Here is an 18022-nt window from a genome sequence, read left to right on the forward strand (position 1 = left end):
ACCCCCTGATCAAGCAGAAGACCCTATACCATTTCAGACAAGTAACTATCCAATCTCTTTTTAAAAACCTCCAGTGATAAAGCATCCACAACTTCTAAGGGCAAGCTGTTCCACTGGTTAATTACCCACTCTGTTAGGAAATTTCTCCTTAATTCCAAGTTGCTTTTCTCCTTAATTAGTTTTCCATCCATTGTTTTTTGTCTTGCCCTCTGGTGCTTTGGAAAATAAGTTGACCCCTCCTCCTTGTGGGCAGCCTCTCAAATACTGGTGTAAGGCTATCATGTCCCTCCTAGAGCTTCTTTTCTCTAGAGCAGACAAACTCAGATCATGCAACTGTTTGTTATATGTTTTAGCCTCCAGGCCTTTAATTGTCTTGTCTCTCTTTGCACTTTTTACAAAGTCTCAACAACTTTTTTGTAATGTGGTTTTGAAACTGGATGCAGTACAGTATTCCAGATGTGGCTGGAATTATTTAACTTATTGTGATTTATTATCTAACGTACTATGACTGGCTTATGAGGCTTGAATTTTGGTGCACTCACTGTGGCTGTATGTACATGCATATGTGATTATTATGTCACAGTGATCATTGGCAGAGACATACAGAATATGGTTGAAATAAAATATCACATTCCTGAACACTGAATAGTAAAAATGATTCATTTTCACATTTTGAAAATGCTGAAAGAATCTGTAGAATCATTTCTTTACTAAAAAAAAAATCAATAGTGCAGATAATCCTTAATTTATGACTACAATTGAGCCCAAAACTTCTGTAGCTGAGTGAGACAGGTGTTTAGTGATTTTGCACCATTTTATGTCACAGTTGTTAAGTGAATCATTGCAGTTGTTAAGTTAGTAACACGATTGTTAAGTGAATCTGGCTTCCCCATTGACTTTGCTTGTCAGAAGGGACTTGCAACCATCATAAATATAAATTATTTGCCGAGTGTCTGAATTTTGATCATGTGCCCATGGAGATGCTGTAACAGTTGTAAGTTGAAAAAATGTCATAAGTCACTTTTTTCAATGCCGTTATAACGTCAAACGGTCACTAAATGAACTGTTGTAAGGCAAGGACTATCTGTAATGTAAACTGGTATCATAGAAACATATCACAAACTAACAATTTAAACAACTTAAAATGATGAGTTAAATAAGAATGTTTTAATCTGCCACTGGAAAAAAATTATCAAACTTTTATGGAACCTCAATCGCAGGACTCTTGGTAGCATAAGAATATACAATAAAATGTAAACAAATAGAGATAAGAAATAATACCCATCATGGATATCATAGCTTCAAGCCTTAGAACCTTCTGGAAATGCCCTGTTTTCAACTTGTTTCTGAAAAACAGATAAATCTGCTTCTGGAATTATTTACTGGAGTCAGTGAGGGCTGTCTTCATCACTGAAAAATGCTTCTGGGCTCTGGGACCAAAATGGAAGACAATTCCCTTTTTCTGCCAACATCATCAAAATGGTTCTCTAGTGGGAAGATGTGGTCGTGCAGGTAAGCAACCACCAAACCATGAAGAGCTTGATAGATTCAAACCAGCACTTTAAATTGTATCGAGAATCAAATAGGAAATCAATGTAGGACCTGCAAAACAGGTGTTATACGTGCCTACCTGTGAACAGTTGGAGCCACTGCATTTTGTACTAATCAGCACACTGAGTACCATACCAAAAAGTCCTGGATCGCACTTAGGAAATCTGGACATTGACAAAATTTCCATCTGTCAGTTACAAAAAGCCACACATGCTTGGATCCCCACATACATAGGTCAACATTACATTTTAGGTTCTTCAGAACAACTCAATGCATATGAAGGCCAATATCAGCTAAAGAGCTGGCAGCTGTGATTTCACATTGCTGTGTATATAATATTAATAATAAATAGTTTACAATAAACAAGTAGCTCTGAGTAACCAAAGCTTAGGGAAAGGAGCCAGTGTGGATAATTTAAAGAAAATACTGGTCCCCCAAACTTTGGATTTATCTGTCCATGGAATCTGTATTTCAATTTTATGAGACTCCTAAATCAAAATATAATTTTAATAATATGGACTGCATTACATTTAGTGATTTACATTGTGTTGACCATGCTTTTCCTACTTATGTTTCTTAATTACTTAATGTGATTATAGTACATGTAATATTCATACCTATCACATATGTGATATTCATAGCTATTCATAAATAGTCATATTTTTAAAAAGCCATAATCTCCATGAGATTATCTATTATCTATATTATTTTTTTCTCTTTCGTTCCTATGTTTTTTCAAAACTATTCATTTTTCAAAGGAAAAAGAAAAAAATACTAGCTCAGTCTGCTGAAGTTAAAAAAAAAACAAAGCCAGATAGATCTAATTAGTACTTGGATAGGAGACAGAAAGTCAACATGTACATGTAATCAGGAGTTAAGCTCTGGTGGTCTGCCACCTCCATGCTAATGTAGCTTTTTAAAATAAAGCCCAGAAAGACCTGGAATAGGGTGTATTGTTCTGACCATCACAGCTTAAAAAGAATATTGTGTACAAGAAAACTTACATAGCTTCCCCTTTTCACCTACCAGGTAGGGGATGTTTTAAATTGCTGTGGTATTCGAAAAGGAGACAATAACTATTGGTTGCCTACAGATGGCAGCATTTTACCTTTTTTCCAGATTTTGCAAATCTGTCATACTGTTTTGGGAAGTAGCTAATTATGCTTCGCCCATCATTGCCATCTGTTCTGATTTTTTTCGTTACAGAAAAATGAGTATAACAGGTTACCCATATGTTAGCTTCTTTTAAATGTCCTTAAAAAAATTTCTTCTTGAGCAAAACATCTTTATAGCACATATTGCAAAAATCCATAGCTGTCTTTGTAAAAAGTATTACGTTGATCACCATCACTTCCATTCTCATATGATACTATTCATGGAATATTTAATCTCATTTTATCTGACTAATAAAACTTTAAACACTGACCACCAGAGACACTTCCTGCTTCCTAGAAAGAGAGTGACTGGCCAAGGCCACCCAGCCAACTTTGTGTCTAAGATAGGACTAGAACTCACAGTCTCCTGGTTTCTAGTTTGGAACCTTAATCACTACATCAAGCTGGCTGTCTTCTGATTTAGCTTACTGGAAATGGCCTGTGACAGGATTCATAATACAGTTAAAACAGATGTATTATGAGGATGTCATGCCCTTGTTGGAGTCTGATTCTGAGGGGGAGATTGAGCAGCTGATAGGGTGTGGGAGTGTGGCTCCGGTGGCTGTGGAAGAAATGGGAGAAGGGCACAGTCCGACTGGGCATTCAGAGGAATTCTAAGGGCCACCCCCTCTTCATCCTAGGGCATGAAGGGAGGAACAGAGAAGGGAGCAACGTGGCTTACAAGAGAGAAGGCCCTGATCCCTTTCATTAGTTGCAGCTGGGAGAGCAGGTTATAAGTGGGACGTTTGCACACAGCTCCTTGCTGGAAGCAAAGCGTGGATTATCTTAGTAGAGGCTTATTTGGGTTTTGGCAAACTCCCAACTGTGGGTGCTGCGTTATCCTTTGAAAGTCTGCAATTTATCATCCTGGCCTGCCAGTGTTAATTACTTCAGTGTGGTTTATGTTGTTTTTTTATTTACTAATTATCTTTACTTTGAGTTCCAACTGCATTTCTGCCCTTGTAGACTGTTTTTTGAAGAGTTTGATATCCAACTGAGGATAATTGGACATTGGGGCCAAGTTGGAGGCATTAAAGGGAATTTATTCTACTTTGGTGACTTTGTTATTTTTGTGTCATTCCCCAGGTCATCACAGAGGAAGGCCATTTTCATTTTTAGCTGCCAACTCTAGGTTAATGATTGAGATAACAGTTCTGTGTAGAAGTTGGTACCTCTTAGATTGTGCATTCAGCTAAAGTAAATGTACTAAATAAGTGCCAGGAAGCTTGCAACAAAGCACTGAGTAAATAAGCAGAGTACTGAGCAGATGGTAACCCACAGTATTATATTTAAATAATTAAGCAAATTCAGAAGTGGCATTGAGCTATCAGTGGGTAACTAGAAGCAGAACTGACTTGTTGCTATTTAAACTTGGATGAATTTATTGCACTGAAAAATAAAGGCTTTTATGCAGCACTTTTTTTCTATCTCTTCAAATACACAGTACATTATTTGTTAACATTTTAGTTCAGAATATATTTCGTGTCTTTGTAGAAGGAGCTTTATAAAAACAATCTTTTTTCACCAATTTTGAAAATTAATGTGTACTAAGATCCATATGTATGTCATACTTGCTTTGTCTACATTAATTTCTTCAAAATAATTTTGAGTGCTATTTAAAATTCTGAAATTTGACTTTCTCTTTTACATTTTTTGCAAAAACAACCACTGCCTATAGTCACTCTACGAGGGAGAGAGAGAGACATTAAGGAATTGAGGACTTCGATTCTTTGTTGTTCAGATGTTCTGAATGTCAATAGAGGAGCATCAAGGTTTTTTTGTATAGACACATGATAGCTTACAGTCTGGAACTCCTATTGGTTGAGATTTCCTGAGGGGGTTGCTAATTTATTTGTATTGATTGTAATGTTGACTGTTTACACTTTAATCTCATTTTCTTTTTTTAAGGTCATGTCTTCCTTGACCTTACAGTAGATTACAGTAGAAATATATGTAGCTGTTCTGTCTGCTGCTAACCTGCATGCTAATTTATTGGCTATATTATGAAGTATTTCATTAATAAATTTGTGTCTCTTTTATACTTCTTTTTAATATTCTTTTAAATATTGGTGATTTATGAAATTATTTGTTGTAATGCTTATAGAACACATTGGAACCAACTTTCAGATTTAAATACAGAATTGGGATTTTGAAACAGGCCATGGAGCCTGGTTTTGGAAGATAACATTTATGACAATTCCATAATTTATTCTTTGAAGTTGAATGCCTATAAAACCCTCTGTGTTGAGTCATAGTATAAAAAGTATTGTGGCCAGGGTTTTATATATATACCGTAATTTCGGAATTCGGCATGCATATTTTGATTTATGGAAGCTATAATTTTGATTCCTGAGGCGTAAGTTTATATAGTAGCATCATAGACCTTGAAATAATTCTATGGAACTATGAGTATTTTACCAAATTGTTATAAATTTGACATATGAGACATATCACTTTCAGGGGAGTATACGGTTCTGCACAGAGTTAAATGGTGAATGTTGGACTAAATTATTTCTGTCCTTTTTCATATTACAAAGTTCTGATCAAGGAAATTACATTCCTTTGTTTCATCAGTGTGAATTGGCCATACAGAAGATCCTCACAAATACTAGTATCTTATTCTCTTATTAATATTGTACTATACTATACTATACTATACTATACTATACTATACTATACTAGTTATAAATATCTTATTCTGATGTGCTTATGCTTGTAGTCCGTGATGGTAGAGAAAACGAATCATAGTAATCAAGGATACTAGCTTTACCCTGTTCAGAAAGTGCTATTATTTATGGTAAAATAAGATCATTATAAGAGACTCTCCTTTTACTTTCTTTGTCTCTGATCATAATCCATTTTATTGTCAATCTACCAATCTCCTTCTCAGGATTTCTGATCCCCTGAAGAAGCTGCCATGAATTTCTTCTAAGCGATTACCTACTTTGTAATCTTCTGTGCAAAGATGTTTTATGCGTGGCTCTTGCTTTGGCTTATGTGGTGCACAGGTTGTTGGGCTTTTGTTTTTGTTTTTAACAGCTGTTTAAAGGAAAAAAAAATGTGACTTACTTTCTGATTCTTCTCCAGATCCCCAGTTTAATTAATTATCACTTCTTAGGAGCCAAGGCAGTATTAAGATGCATGAAGGCTGAGACTGCCTGGTTGAAAGAGACTATTGTGAGTGGAGTTCAGTTCATGATGGGAGGGCAGCTAAATTCATTGCTTCTTGGGAGAGGGTTTTGTGACAAGAACTCACTTTTGTTCTGAGGCATAATGCTAGGGGTTGGCTAAGTCTAGATGATTTGAAAAGGAAAAAAAAAGCCTTATAAATTATTTATCACTAGTTCTTGTAGAAGTATTTGATAACCACTGCAGTAAAATGTTTGATTAGATAAATAGTCTGAATATCAGTGGGAAGGAATTTAAGGATTTTTTTCATGTTTGGTTTGTTCGTTTCGTAGAGATTTATTATGGCATCTAATTGGAATAAATAAGTATTGTTTCTTCAGGTTTCTCTTTGAGTACGTTGTACAGTATATTACATGAGAGAGAAGATTCAGTGCTTTAAAATGAAGCCTTAAATTTTGCTTTATCTGTTTGAATTGGAAAACAACCAGTGTGTAGCAACCGAAATATATCTTTTTTGTGATACCTCATTTGGCAATGCTTGTAGCTTAGTATATTTGTCATGATAAAGAGTGCATATGTTTTCTCTACCAAAACACTGATTTAACACTTTATACGTATAACAAATGCATTTGGAACATTAAATGAAAACATTCTTTGGAGGCAAGCCATGTTAATCTATGGTTGCCATTGTTTAATCAAGCCACTGCTACCATAGTGCTCTATGGTAGCACACCAAGCATCTGATGAAGTGAGCTGTAGCTCACCAGAGCTTATACCTTTTAATGAATGCATTGGTTTGAATAACTGCTACCAGATTTATTCTAATTGTACTGTGAAGGAATTACCCTTTAAAGCTCTTAAAATTTATGTATTATATTTTAACATGCCCAAACATTATTCAAAACTTTACACAAATCTCCATTAGCTTGCATTATTTGTTATTACGTTTATATTATACCCTTCCTTCAAAGAATTCCCAATCATGAACATAAATTCTGTTTCCTGTTGTAATGTAGATTGCACTGGAAAATGGTGACTTGTCCAAAGGTGGAGTGAAAATTGAATCTTTCCTGTCCTAGAATGCATAGAATTTAGGTGGTCCTTCACTTACTAACACAATTGGGCCCAAGAATTTCCATCATAAGTCATATAACTTCAGGAGGCATGTATTATTATTGTGTGTATGTATGTATGTATGTATGATTGCCAATCGCACAGATTGCAATCATATATGTACCTGTGGGGTTGGTCCAATAGTCCTAAATGCGAGTATGGGTTATAAGTCGCCTTTTCTAAGGTTGTTGTAACTTTAAACTGCAGTTAAACTAATGGCTGTAATTCAAGGGCTGCTAGTATTTCATATGTTAATATAATGAACATGCATTAAACTACCACCTCAGTTTGCACTTCCTGAATTCCAGTCAGAAATAATATGTCTGTTTCAGCATTAGTTTATCTAATATGGAATATTTATGTAAAGCAAGAATATTCTTAAAGATTATTGCTAATAAAATGTGGGAAAGTAAATGTTTCCAGTTCTATGGAAGATTGAAAAAATCAGTTTAGAAATATAGGTTCAAACAGCAAAATAATGATTTGGAACGTGGAGATTAGATACTTCATTCCTAGCACATTTAAATTATCAGTTACTCCATTGTTATGCTATTAGGTGAAAAACTTAATTAAACATGACAATCCTTTGTCTTACAATAATCACATTGTTATAATTAAAGTTGAAAACAGTTCAGTGTTTATTTTGTTTAGGCTTATTAACAATGCGGTACATTCTGCATTTGATTAAATGTTGATTTAATAGCCAAAATAAGATTTGGTATTGGTAATATCCATCCATCCATCAATATTAAAATTCTTGACCCATCACATCATTTTTGCTGAAACAGAATAAATGGATAATGATCTGTTCAAATTTTTGTGGCCATCTTTCTTTTAATTTTTCCATCCTTCTTGAGGTTCTTGTTTTATTCTAAAATAGTCAGAGTTTTAAATTGTGCAAAACTAGAGGAAACTCTATTTGATCACTTTTCTTTCCAAATCATGAAAAGCTGCAGGACTAATAACAGGATTGTAAAGGGGCACACATGGACATATCTTCATTTTCTCCTTAACACCATCTAAATATTGAGGAAGTACTTTTCAATACTATAGGCTAAGATACTCTATGTCTCTAGCAACTCTTTTAGATAATATTTTGCTAGCTTTTTTTTTAATGTCCATAATACACAACTTCTGTATACAACTTCTGCTGTAACTCTGGTCATTGAACAGTTGATTGTAAGTTGAGAATTACCTGTGTGTAGCAAAGTTAACTGTTCTGAGAGTTAACCCACTAAAGATTGGATATTGAAATATGTATATTGTTTATGCTCACTAGATAAGTTGTAATCAATTTGATACATGCTCTACTTACCTTACATTATTTTCATTTCTACCTGTGATTTTGCAAATATTCAAGCTTCATTGAGTGCTTCACAATAGCATATTATTATAGAGAGAAAACTAGTCATCAAGAATTCTTTCACTATGGAAAATTGAATTCAAAACAGTTAAGCATGAAACTTCTCAGCAAATAAGTTTTTCTTCATTGATAAACCTTGAATTATTAAAAGTGCATAATTCAATAATATTTTCATTATTCTGTCAGTCTTGTACTAGTTGCCTCCATATTAAGATGGATAGAAGCCTTTGCACTGCTTATTGTTTTTATTCTGGTACACGCTGATGCAACCTTTAAGAGAAGTTCTCTCCTGAAGGTAATTAATCATTGTCTATCCATTTACATTGCTGTGGTGAAACAAAGTTGGTTGAAGTGTTATAGAGGAAAACTATTAACGCAAATGGTATCCCAAAGCTTTGAGTCTATCTGGCTTCTCTTGGAAAGGATTGAGATGGCCCCTGCTGTTGGTGTTTCTTTGGGGAAATGAGAATTCCTTTCAGTGTCAAGCTAAGACATCACTTAGTCTTTCTTTGAAAGGGCAGTCTGACTTCTTGAGCCTCAGCATTGTGCTACAGGCATGCCCTGCTGAGCACATTAATAGCGTGCTTAGCATTGTTCTCTGCAAAAAAAATATGTGAATTGCTTCCAAAGGGAGGAAAGAGATTATGCTTTCACTTCAAAAATCCTTCACTTACCAATATTGTTTAAGATGTCTTAGATAGAAATTATACCTAAGTGGGAATTGTAGTCGTAAGTTTTAATTAAATCCTGTGAGTGAGTTAAGGAATGAATGAATGGAAAGATAAACTGTACGATGGTGTTTTATTATACAATCTTGTATATAATAGAAATTGGCAGGTAAATGTAACACTGGAAAGCAGAACGATTTAAAAGAAAATTATTTTGGAAGCAGCCCAAAGGATCAAAATATATAGATGGAGGAGGGAAAGGCACTTTATGATTTGAAAACACACACGCACGCAAAACAAGTCTATATGAATTTTATAGCAGTGCTGGAATCATGCTGACTATAAAGACAATCCTTGATAGGAAAAGAAGAAGATGGGTTTTTTTAAAAAAAGGCTGAGTATCTCACTGTGCCAGACAATAAAAAAAAATCATATTCACAATAGGCTAGAATGAGAAAAGTCCTGCCCATTAAAGCATCTACCTCATATTCTGTCCTATAAAGGATTTTGAAGATCCCATTAAGGTAATGCCGGGGGGGACGATGTACATTTTATTGTTCTCGTCTTTGTAAAGTACAGTCTGCAGGGGAAAGAAGAACTCTTGGTTTCCTAAGAGAAGTGGGGGGCGCAGAGAGAGAAAGGGAGAATCTATGAATGAGCATTGAAGCAGAAATCTCCATCTTGCTTCTATGCAAACACGAACAAAGATTGGTTCCCCTCGCCCCCACCTTCTCCTCACATTGTAACTGGCTGTTGCAGGCACAGCATTATGTTTCCGATGGAGGCTTTCAGGTTCAAGGACTGTTAATGGTTTCTAATTGGTAGGATGTTTCATTGCAGCGCGGAGCTTGCTTTTTAAAAGAAGGAACGAGGAAAGTGGTGGTGTAAGGATGACCAAAGTTAGCAGAAATTGTAAGAACTGTTGGGGAAGCTCTGGAATTTAGTTTCTGCACGATACTTCTCGCTCTCTATGGAAACCTGGAGTGAGCAAGGCATTTCCTACTGAAATGGGGGTGCTTATCAATACAAAGCTCAAAGCCTTAATACAGTTTTTCAAGAAAAAGAGTAAGTAGGCATGGTGTGTGTGTTTTTTAAAACTGTTTAGATTTTTGGCAGAAGCATTATGAAAACATTGCATAACCTGCTCTTATTTCTCCAACTGTACATAGCATTGTTTAGTGTCCTGTGCTTTGATATTGTGTGGAGGCAGCTTATTAAAGTGGTGCTCTAAGCACCTGCCCTAGCTTTTGTTGAGCTTGTAAAGTTTTGAATTGCCGCTTCCTTGTTTTCTTTTGTGTGCCTGAATTACCCACGGAGAAAGGAGAAACGCTTTTTGATCCAACCCAGCCATAGTAATCCTGAAAGAAACTTGATACAAGCAAGAGTTGATTGTATAGAGATGTTTAGCCAGCTGAAGCCTTATATAGCCCTTTCAGCCCCGTGCTTATGCAAAACTATTGCAGGACCCCTTTGCTTTGCTTTGTTTCGTTGCTCTCTCCGAACTTGTCATAGGTGTTTCAAGGGTTTCAGTCCAGGCAGCCCTTATTTAAGGTCACAAATGGTTTTAACTTGCTAGTAATATGCATACGTATGTATTTTTTTTTAAATAAAGCTATTCTGCATTTAACTCAAAAGGAACTTGGTGGCAATAGTCTGCTCTCAGCATTTATATGGCAAATCTCATTTAATTCTGTATTCAGCACCTGTGATTTTTCTCTCCCGCTTGTTTTCTCTCTCCCTGTCATTTCATCCATTCTAGGTAAAGATTGAAAGTGATCGAAGTGTCAGGTAGATGGCCCATCTTTCTGTTCATTATTTTTTGGGGTGGTGGTGATGGGAGGGGGGGCTGGGGTTTATTTAGCAAGGCTTAAGAAGGCAGTCAAGCATTGTGTCAGCATGATCTACCTGGCTGCATGAGATGGCCCTTGTAATATATGGTGTAATAAATGAGGATGACCTTAGAATTCCTCAAGCAGATCTTGCTGACTCCCATTAGTAAGATGTGCATGAAAAACTCTAAGGGCAAACCGGTCGTATTCATAGGCTGGCCGAAATACTGTAGCCACATCAAAAGGGAAGACTTTTTTTTCTGTAAGGTCATTTATCACAGTCGGTTAATTTGTGGTGAAAAAAAATGCAATTTCCCCACTAATGGTGTTATTATTTACCTACATAACTTCTCAGCACATATTCCATTACACAGATAATCCTCAACTTACAACCACAACTGAGGGCAAAATTTGTATTGCTAAGTGAGACATTTGTTAGGCGAGTTTGCCTCCATTTTACGACCTTTCCTGCCACAGTTGTTAAGTGAATCATTGCAGGTGTTAAGCTTGTAACATGGTTGTTAAGCAAATCTGGCTTCCCCCCATTGATTTGCTTTTCAGAAGGTCGCGAAAACATGACCCCAGGACACTGCAACCGTCATAAATATGAACCAGTTGCCATGCATTCTGAATTTTGATCATGTAACCATGGGGATGCTGCAATGGTCATAAGTGTGAAAAACAAGTCAAGGACTACCTGTGGTTACATAGCAGTTTGTGCTTTGTTAATAAAATCTAATAAAAGATGGGTGCTGAGTTTTGCATCTCTTAAGAGGAATACCATCCAACCTAAAGGTGTTGCTTTTTCAAGAGGCAACTAAACTTTCTTGTTTTTCTTTAAGACCTTTTGCTTCTCATCCAAGAAGCTTTTTCAGCTTTTGGGGTGAGAAGCGAAACGTCTTCAAAGAAAAACAAAGTGCAGTTACCTCTTGAAAAAGCACCTTTATAAAAAATTTATTCACTTATTTGAGCGTGCACACAAAACACACACGCATACACACAGAGTCTAATAACTCCTTCACAAAATTACAATTTATATCAACTTTTTTATCTTTGTAAAGGGCATACCTACATTTTTTTAGTGGACTTGTGCAGGTCTGGAGTTGGGCTCCACTATTTGTGAAAAGCACTATACTGTCATCCAAGGAAACAAGGAATTCCGGAATTTATCTTAAGTGAAGACCATATGAAAGCAGAATTCCGTCTATCCAATGCTATATTTACAAAGAAAATATAGTATTTGTAAATCAATACATAAGCAGTATCCTTTTGCAAGTAGCCCTTGACTTACGTTCACAATTGTGACCAGAATTTCCATTGCTAATCAAGTCAGTTTATTTAGTGAGTTGTGCCCAATTTTACAACCTTTTTGGAACTATTATTAACAGTTCTTAAGGGAATCATGTAGTCATTAAGTGAACCAGGTTTCCTTCATTGACTTTGGTTGTTGGAAGCTGCCTGGGAAGCTTGGAAATAGAGATCATGACCTCAGGTTGCTGCAACCGTCATAAACGCATTCCTGTTGCCAAGCACCAAAATTTTTATCACATGAACATGGGGATCTGTGACAGTCATAAGTGCAATGAATAATCATAAGCACTTTTTAAAGAACTGTAAACAAATGGTTGTAAATTGAGGGTCACCTGTAATTTATTATTTGATCATGCTATCCCTTTCCATAAGTGCTTTATGCAATCCATTTCCATTGGCAATGTTCTGTTTCTGTGGCAAGCCTAAATGGAAATATCATTTGCGCTGTTTTCCTGGCTCTACCTGGCAGTCATATAGGCTGAGTTCTAGTAATTATGGGCTGTCCAGAACAGTAGTAGGTTCCTACCTTGGTCGCTACCAGTTTGGTAGGTGATTGTGCATGCCTGCATGCCCCTAACACCCCAATCAGCTGAGAGGATGAAGAAACAAAAGCTAGGAGTGATACTCCTAACCGCCCATGTACTTGTCGCTTCTTTTATCCTCTCACCTGATCGTCGGAGGAACCGGTAGTTTTTTCTACTACTGGTTCGGCCGTACCAGTAGGTTTTTTTTACTGCCAGTTCAGTTGAACCAGTAGTTATTTTTACTGCCGGCTTGGCCGAACTGGTCCGAACCGGTAGCATATCACCCATGGTCTAGAACCTTTTGGGTGGGGAGGAAGAAATACATTAACTAAGTACTGAGATATGGAAAAGGATTGCCTCCCAATCTATTATCCTGAAGTTTCTGTCCTCATTTCTTCATCTGCCTGTTCTAACTAGAAAAATGTCTGCCTCTACCCTCTCTGATTCCGAATTGGGAAAATTAATCATTGAAGTATTTCTGTCTCAGGTCCTGCCAAAAGAAATTGATAAGGATCCAGCAGCCTTTCACAGCACAGAAACCCTTACATTTAGAACTGCCCCGCTAGCATTTTCTAGGGGGAAGTCCAAATGTTGTTTCCAACACACTTGAGCATTGTGGGAACAGATTAACTGGAGGATTTAATGATCTATTTAATTCTCTGTCTGCTTGCTGTGTTCAATATTGGAAACACCACTGTGTGTGTCTCACACTTTTAGGAGATTGTTAAAGTGAGGCAGGCAAACTTCTAACGCAAAGGAGACTTTAGTTTGAGAAAGTCTCCTTTGGGTTTCATTGAGACCTCAGAGAAGCTGTTCTTTACAGACCTTTTAAGGTGGGCTAAAGTATTCTGCCTGTTTCAAAGTTACATTCATCTGCCCTTGGAATATGTTATTCTTTTGAATCATTTTATAATTATTTAATTACGTTTATAAACACTTAATTGTTAGGGAGCTTGCAGTTTACAATATAAAACACCAAAGACACTTTATAAAATAAAAGTATACAAATAAACACTCTACAAAGCGTAAAGTAAAATGAAACTAACAGCCAAATTATAACCAAGGATAGAATCAATCCAAATGCCCTCTGGAAGTTTTAAACAATTTGTAAAAGTCAGACAAGGTGGGAGAATAGAAGAATGTCCCATGTTATTATATACACTGTTTCTGAAGATATTTGTGTAAGTATTTTCATTCTTTTTAGTGAGGAAAGGTGGAACTAATTAAATAATTAAATTGGGTATTTATTTTATACCACTCAGGGCTGGTTTTTAATAATAAAGTTCTATCTAAATGGCTTGGGTCCCAAGAGATTCCTTTTGCTTTTGTGCTTTTATCCTCTGAGGTTGACTTGTCTACTCCTTTCATGAATGAGAAGTTTATGTAAATGAGGGCCTGGGTCAGAGCCTTCTTTCTGTTTGTGGAATTCTTTGGTCAGGCTGAACAATTCTGAGCACTCTCCTCTAATATTTTAGCAAGCTATTCCAGAAGTTTTTTTTTATATCTGTCCTGAATGATATCTTCCATGCCCAGGGAAGCAAATGACTATGCATGCACAGATATGCAATGACAATCTGGGAAGGATCGCAAAATGCTAAGATTTCCAGAGATGCCGGTCATCTAAATACGTTTCTTGCACTAACACATTTTGCTACATATCCTTTCAAATCACAATCCTACTCCATTAGAGTTGTACAATACTAATGAATATCCTCTGAGGTCAGTCCGGGCCTTAGCTGTATGTACTATGTTAAGTCCTGGGTCCTCCGAAGAGTCTTTGGGAAATTATTTGAGTCTTTGTTTCATTTGAAGTGTGTTGTTGCTTGCTGCTGAATGTGTTGTTTTGTTATATGTTATTGTATTGAATTCATTAAAAAAAACTATCTCTGGAAGATATAAGATACTCTATTGCCTTCAGTTGGAGTCACATATTAGCTGCCATAAATAAACACAGAAGGAAATTGAAAAAAAATACTTCAAAAAACATCATACAAATGCTTTACACTGTTTTTCAAGCTGTTGGACTGTGTTGTAGCGAGCCACATAAAAGCCTTTCTACATATAAAATAGAGTGAGCAATCAAAATGGTTGTTATTACTTCTTTCATTTCTCTGAGTTGATCAAGTTATTTCATTCTTTTAACTTTTAAGCGTTTCACACAGCATTAAATTTATTTTTGTCTTTCCGCTCTTTTATAGCTGTCTCCAACCTAGATGAAGAGAGTAGATGGACAGTTCATTATACAGCTCCCTGGCATCAGCAGGAGAATGTCTTTTTACCTTCCACCAGGCCACCCTGCATAGAGGAGCTGCATCGTCAGGCCAAATTGAATCTGAAGTCCGTGCTGAGAGGTAGGAACTTTACAAATATATGTTCAGTCAACAAGATCACACCCATGCCACCTTTTGTTTCCTTAAGGGCTCACTTATCTTTTCAAAGTCCTTAGTTTTCCCAGTTTTTCCAGTTTCCGGGTTTTCCAAACTTCATTCACAAACTTATTTATTTTCACTAATGTGTTTGGGGAACCAAACAGGTTTGTTCTGTCACTTTGAAGCCTAATGCACAGTGTTGTCTTTAATCCCTGTCCAAAACCTAGGAAATGAGAATTCCCAGTCTTAGAACATCCAGTAGAGAAAAAGTATAGAATATAGAAAAAGCACAAATTACTCAGAAACTGTTATGACAAATGATTAGTTCAGATTAGTTCGTTTCTATAGCCTGGTATTTATTAAATTATTTTGACACAGAATTTAGAAGAATGGTAGCTACTAAGATATCCTGAAAATTTTTGCATTTTTGCATTATATTGTGGCATTTAAAAAAAAATCTCATTGCTACTTTGAAGTTCCTTTAAAAAAATCTTAGCTGATATCTTGGGTGGAGTTTGTTTTGTACATAAATATTGAAAGCAAGAAGTTAGAATATCAGGCCCTGCTGTTTGAAAAGTTCATTGTAGGCAAAGTTGTTTGAATAATGTAATTAATTGTTTAATGTAACAGTAGAAGTTAGTAACCGAATAACCAATATTTAATATAAAAATATCAACCCTTTTACTTCCAGAAGTATTTAATGAGGTGGTTTTTAATTTGTTACAGTGCTCAATATTAAATGACATATGGTTTTATGCAGTAGATTTTAGTTGGAAAAACTGCTGCCATAATCTCAGTATGGAAAATGTATTCCTAAGTGAAAATCTCTGTGCTCTGTAATTTCTCACCTCACATGATAAAGAGTTGGTTTCAAAAGTGGTTGACAAGAATAGAAATGCTTGAATATCTGTTGGTTCAAGTGAAGTGCAGCAGGATGTGAAAATATATTGTTATTCAACTGTGGTCAGAAAAACGGAATGATTACATACAGAGTTTTTACTCCTGCGGTGAAAAGGTATTGTGTAGCAGTTCTATCTTTCTTCCTTGGTGGATTTTCTCTAGAAAGAAGAATAAAAACTTAATTGGTGGGGAAATAGGATAGTTAAAAATGAGGGTTGACAATAAAATGATAAAATAAAATAAAATAAAAATGATAGTTAACAATATCTGGATTGTTATAAAATGTGGTAAATGTGGCAGGACAATTATGCAATAAAAGCTTTACCTGAACTAGGTTGCATCCATATTACAGAAATAGACTGAATCCTGGATGGGTACTTCCCTCATGTTTCACTTTTGCACATATCCCTGCATAACAAAGGCTCCTCTAAAGCAGGGCTGTCCAACTCCCAGCCCACAAGCCAGATGCATCATGCCCTGGCCACGCGCCCACACCTGGTTTTGCAAAGGGGGAAAATGTCCTGATACATCACATGACACCACTGTGATGACATGAGTTTGACATGCCTGCTCCATTTCTCCAAAACTTCCTGGTGGAAATGAGCAGAAAATTCTGTTCTGGTGCTGGATGCTATTCTATATACAGAAAGATATTCTAAAAGTAGAGTCTACGAACCAGAATGAACTCTTGTTGTATTCATTTGTTGTTAAATTTTCTTAGAAATGATTTATAAAAATTCTTCTAGGATGCTTTTTCAAATCTACTATTAAAATTGTAGAATTATCCAGTAGACTTCCATCCTCATATGATCCTGGGATCGGGCAAGGTCAGCTAGGGGCTTCTATCTGTTAATTTTTATAACTAACTTTGGAGTATATGTGTTTATACGAGAAATGTCAAATTACTTTTGTGTATAAAAATTGAATATTTCCTATTCAACAAAAACTGAACAGCAAAATACGTAGCTTGAATTTTATTTCCTTATTCAGGATTGAAGACAAGCTACTCTATTGCAATAAACAAAAGGTAGAAGTACAGGTAGTTCTCAACTTATGACCACAATTGAGTCCAATTGTGTTCTGTTGTTAAGTGAGAAATTTGTTAAGTGAGTTTTGCCCCATTTTATGACCTATCTTGCATTAGTTGTTAAGTGAATCACTGCAGTTGATAAGTTAGTAACCTGGTTGTTAAGTGAATGTGGCTTTCCTCTAGCTTATTTTGCTTGTCAGAAGGTTGCAAAAGGGGATCAGGTAGCCCCAGGACAAAGCACCGGTCATAAGTATGAACCAGTTGCCAAGCATCTGAAATTTTGATCACAAGATCATGGGGATGCTGCAAAGGTTGTAAGTGTGAAAAGTGGTCACAAGTCACTTTCATTGCCGTTGCAACTTTGAACAGTCACTAAATGAACTGTTGTAAGTCAAGGACTACCTGTATAAACGAAAAATATTGCTCTGTGCTGATAATCCAAGCTGAAAGTAAAAATCATGTCTAGAATCAAATAGTTCCCTTTTGCATTCTACCAACCAGAGAATTACAAGGAAGTGATTTGAAAATAACAGTTGGCATACCGTATTTTTCCATATATAAGATGGTACTTTTTCTTAAAAATATTTACCTAAAAATGGAGGGACATCTTATGAGAGGAGAACCACAGTTGCAAAACTGCTGATACCTTATCTCTGCCAACTAGCCTCATTAACGAAACTTCCGATTTCTTAAAATATTAATTTCTGAATTTTGGGTATGAAAAGTGTGGCATCCTATACATGGGGGCGTCTTATAGACAGAAAAATACAGTAAGTTAAAAACCCAAGAGGTCTAATAGGGAAGGGGTCCACAAAACCAAACAGTCTTTTGCAGATGATATTTGTTAACAGACTGTCACTAGGGAGTGCTCAAGGTGATCCTATCCATTTGTCTTTAAGTAATTTAGATATCTACCCTGTGCATTTATGGATAATCAGGAGTGATTGCTTCAGTCATGCCTACTTACCTCTCCATTGTGAAAATAAATGTAGTTAATTATTGTTTACCTATACGTAAAGGGTGAAGCATGCTTCCCAACCTTTATTGCTTAGAACATAACATGAATCATCAATACTCAGTT

At 36.0% G+C, this 18022-nt stretch overlaps 1 protein-coding gene across 7 annotated transcripts in view; it reads left to right on the forward strand.

Annotated features, from left to right (window-relative positions):
• NHSL1 (NHS like 1) overlaps nt 1-18022 on the forward strand; it is a 157918-nt gene that overhangs the window by 99878 nt on the left and 40018 nt on the right. For all 7 annotated transcript variants that reach the window (XM_087940312.1, XM_026705563.2, XM_026705564.2 and 4 more), the window contains exon 2: nt 14841-14993. In XM_087940312.1, the coding sequence (XP_087796438.1) occupies nt 14841-14993 (153 nt within the window). The remainder of the gene's footprint in view (nt 1-14840; nt 14994-18022) is intronic.

Source organism: Pseudonaja textilis, chromosome 1, assembly GCF_049901715.1.
Source record: "Pseudonaja textilis isolate UNSWEBS1 chromosome 1, rPseTex1.2, whole genome shotgun sequence".
NCBI classification, from domain to species: Eukaryota; Metazoa; Chordata; class Lepidosauria; order Squamata; family Elapidae; genus Pseudonaja; species Pseudonaja textilis.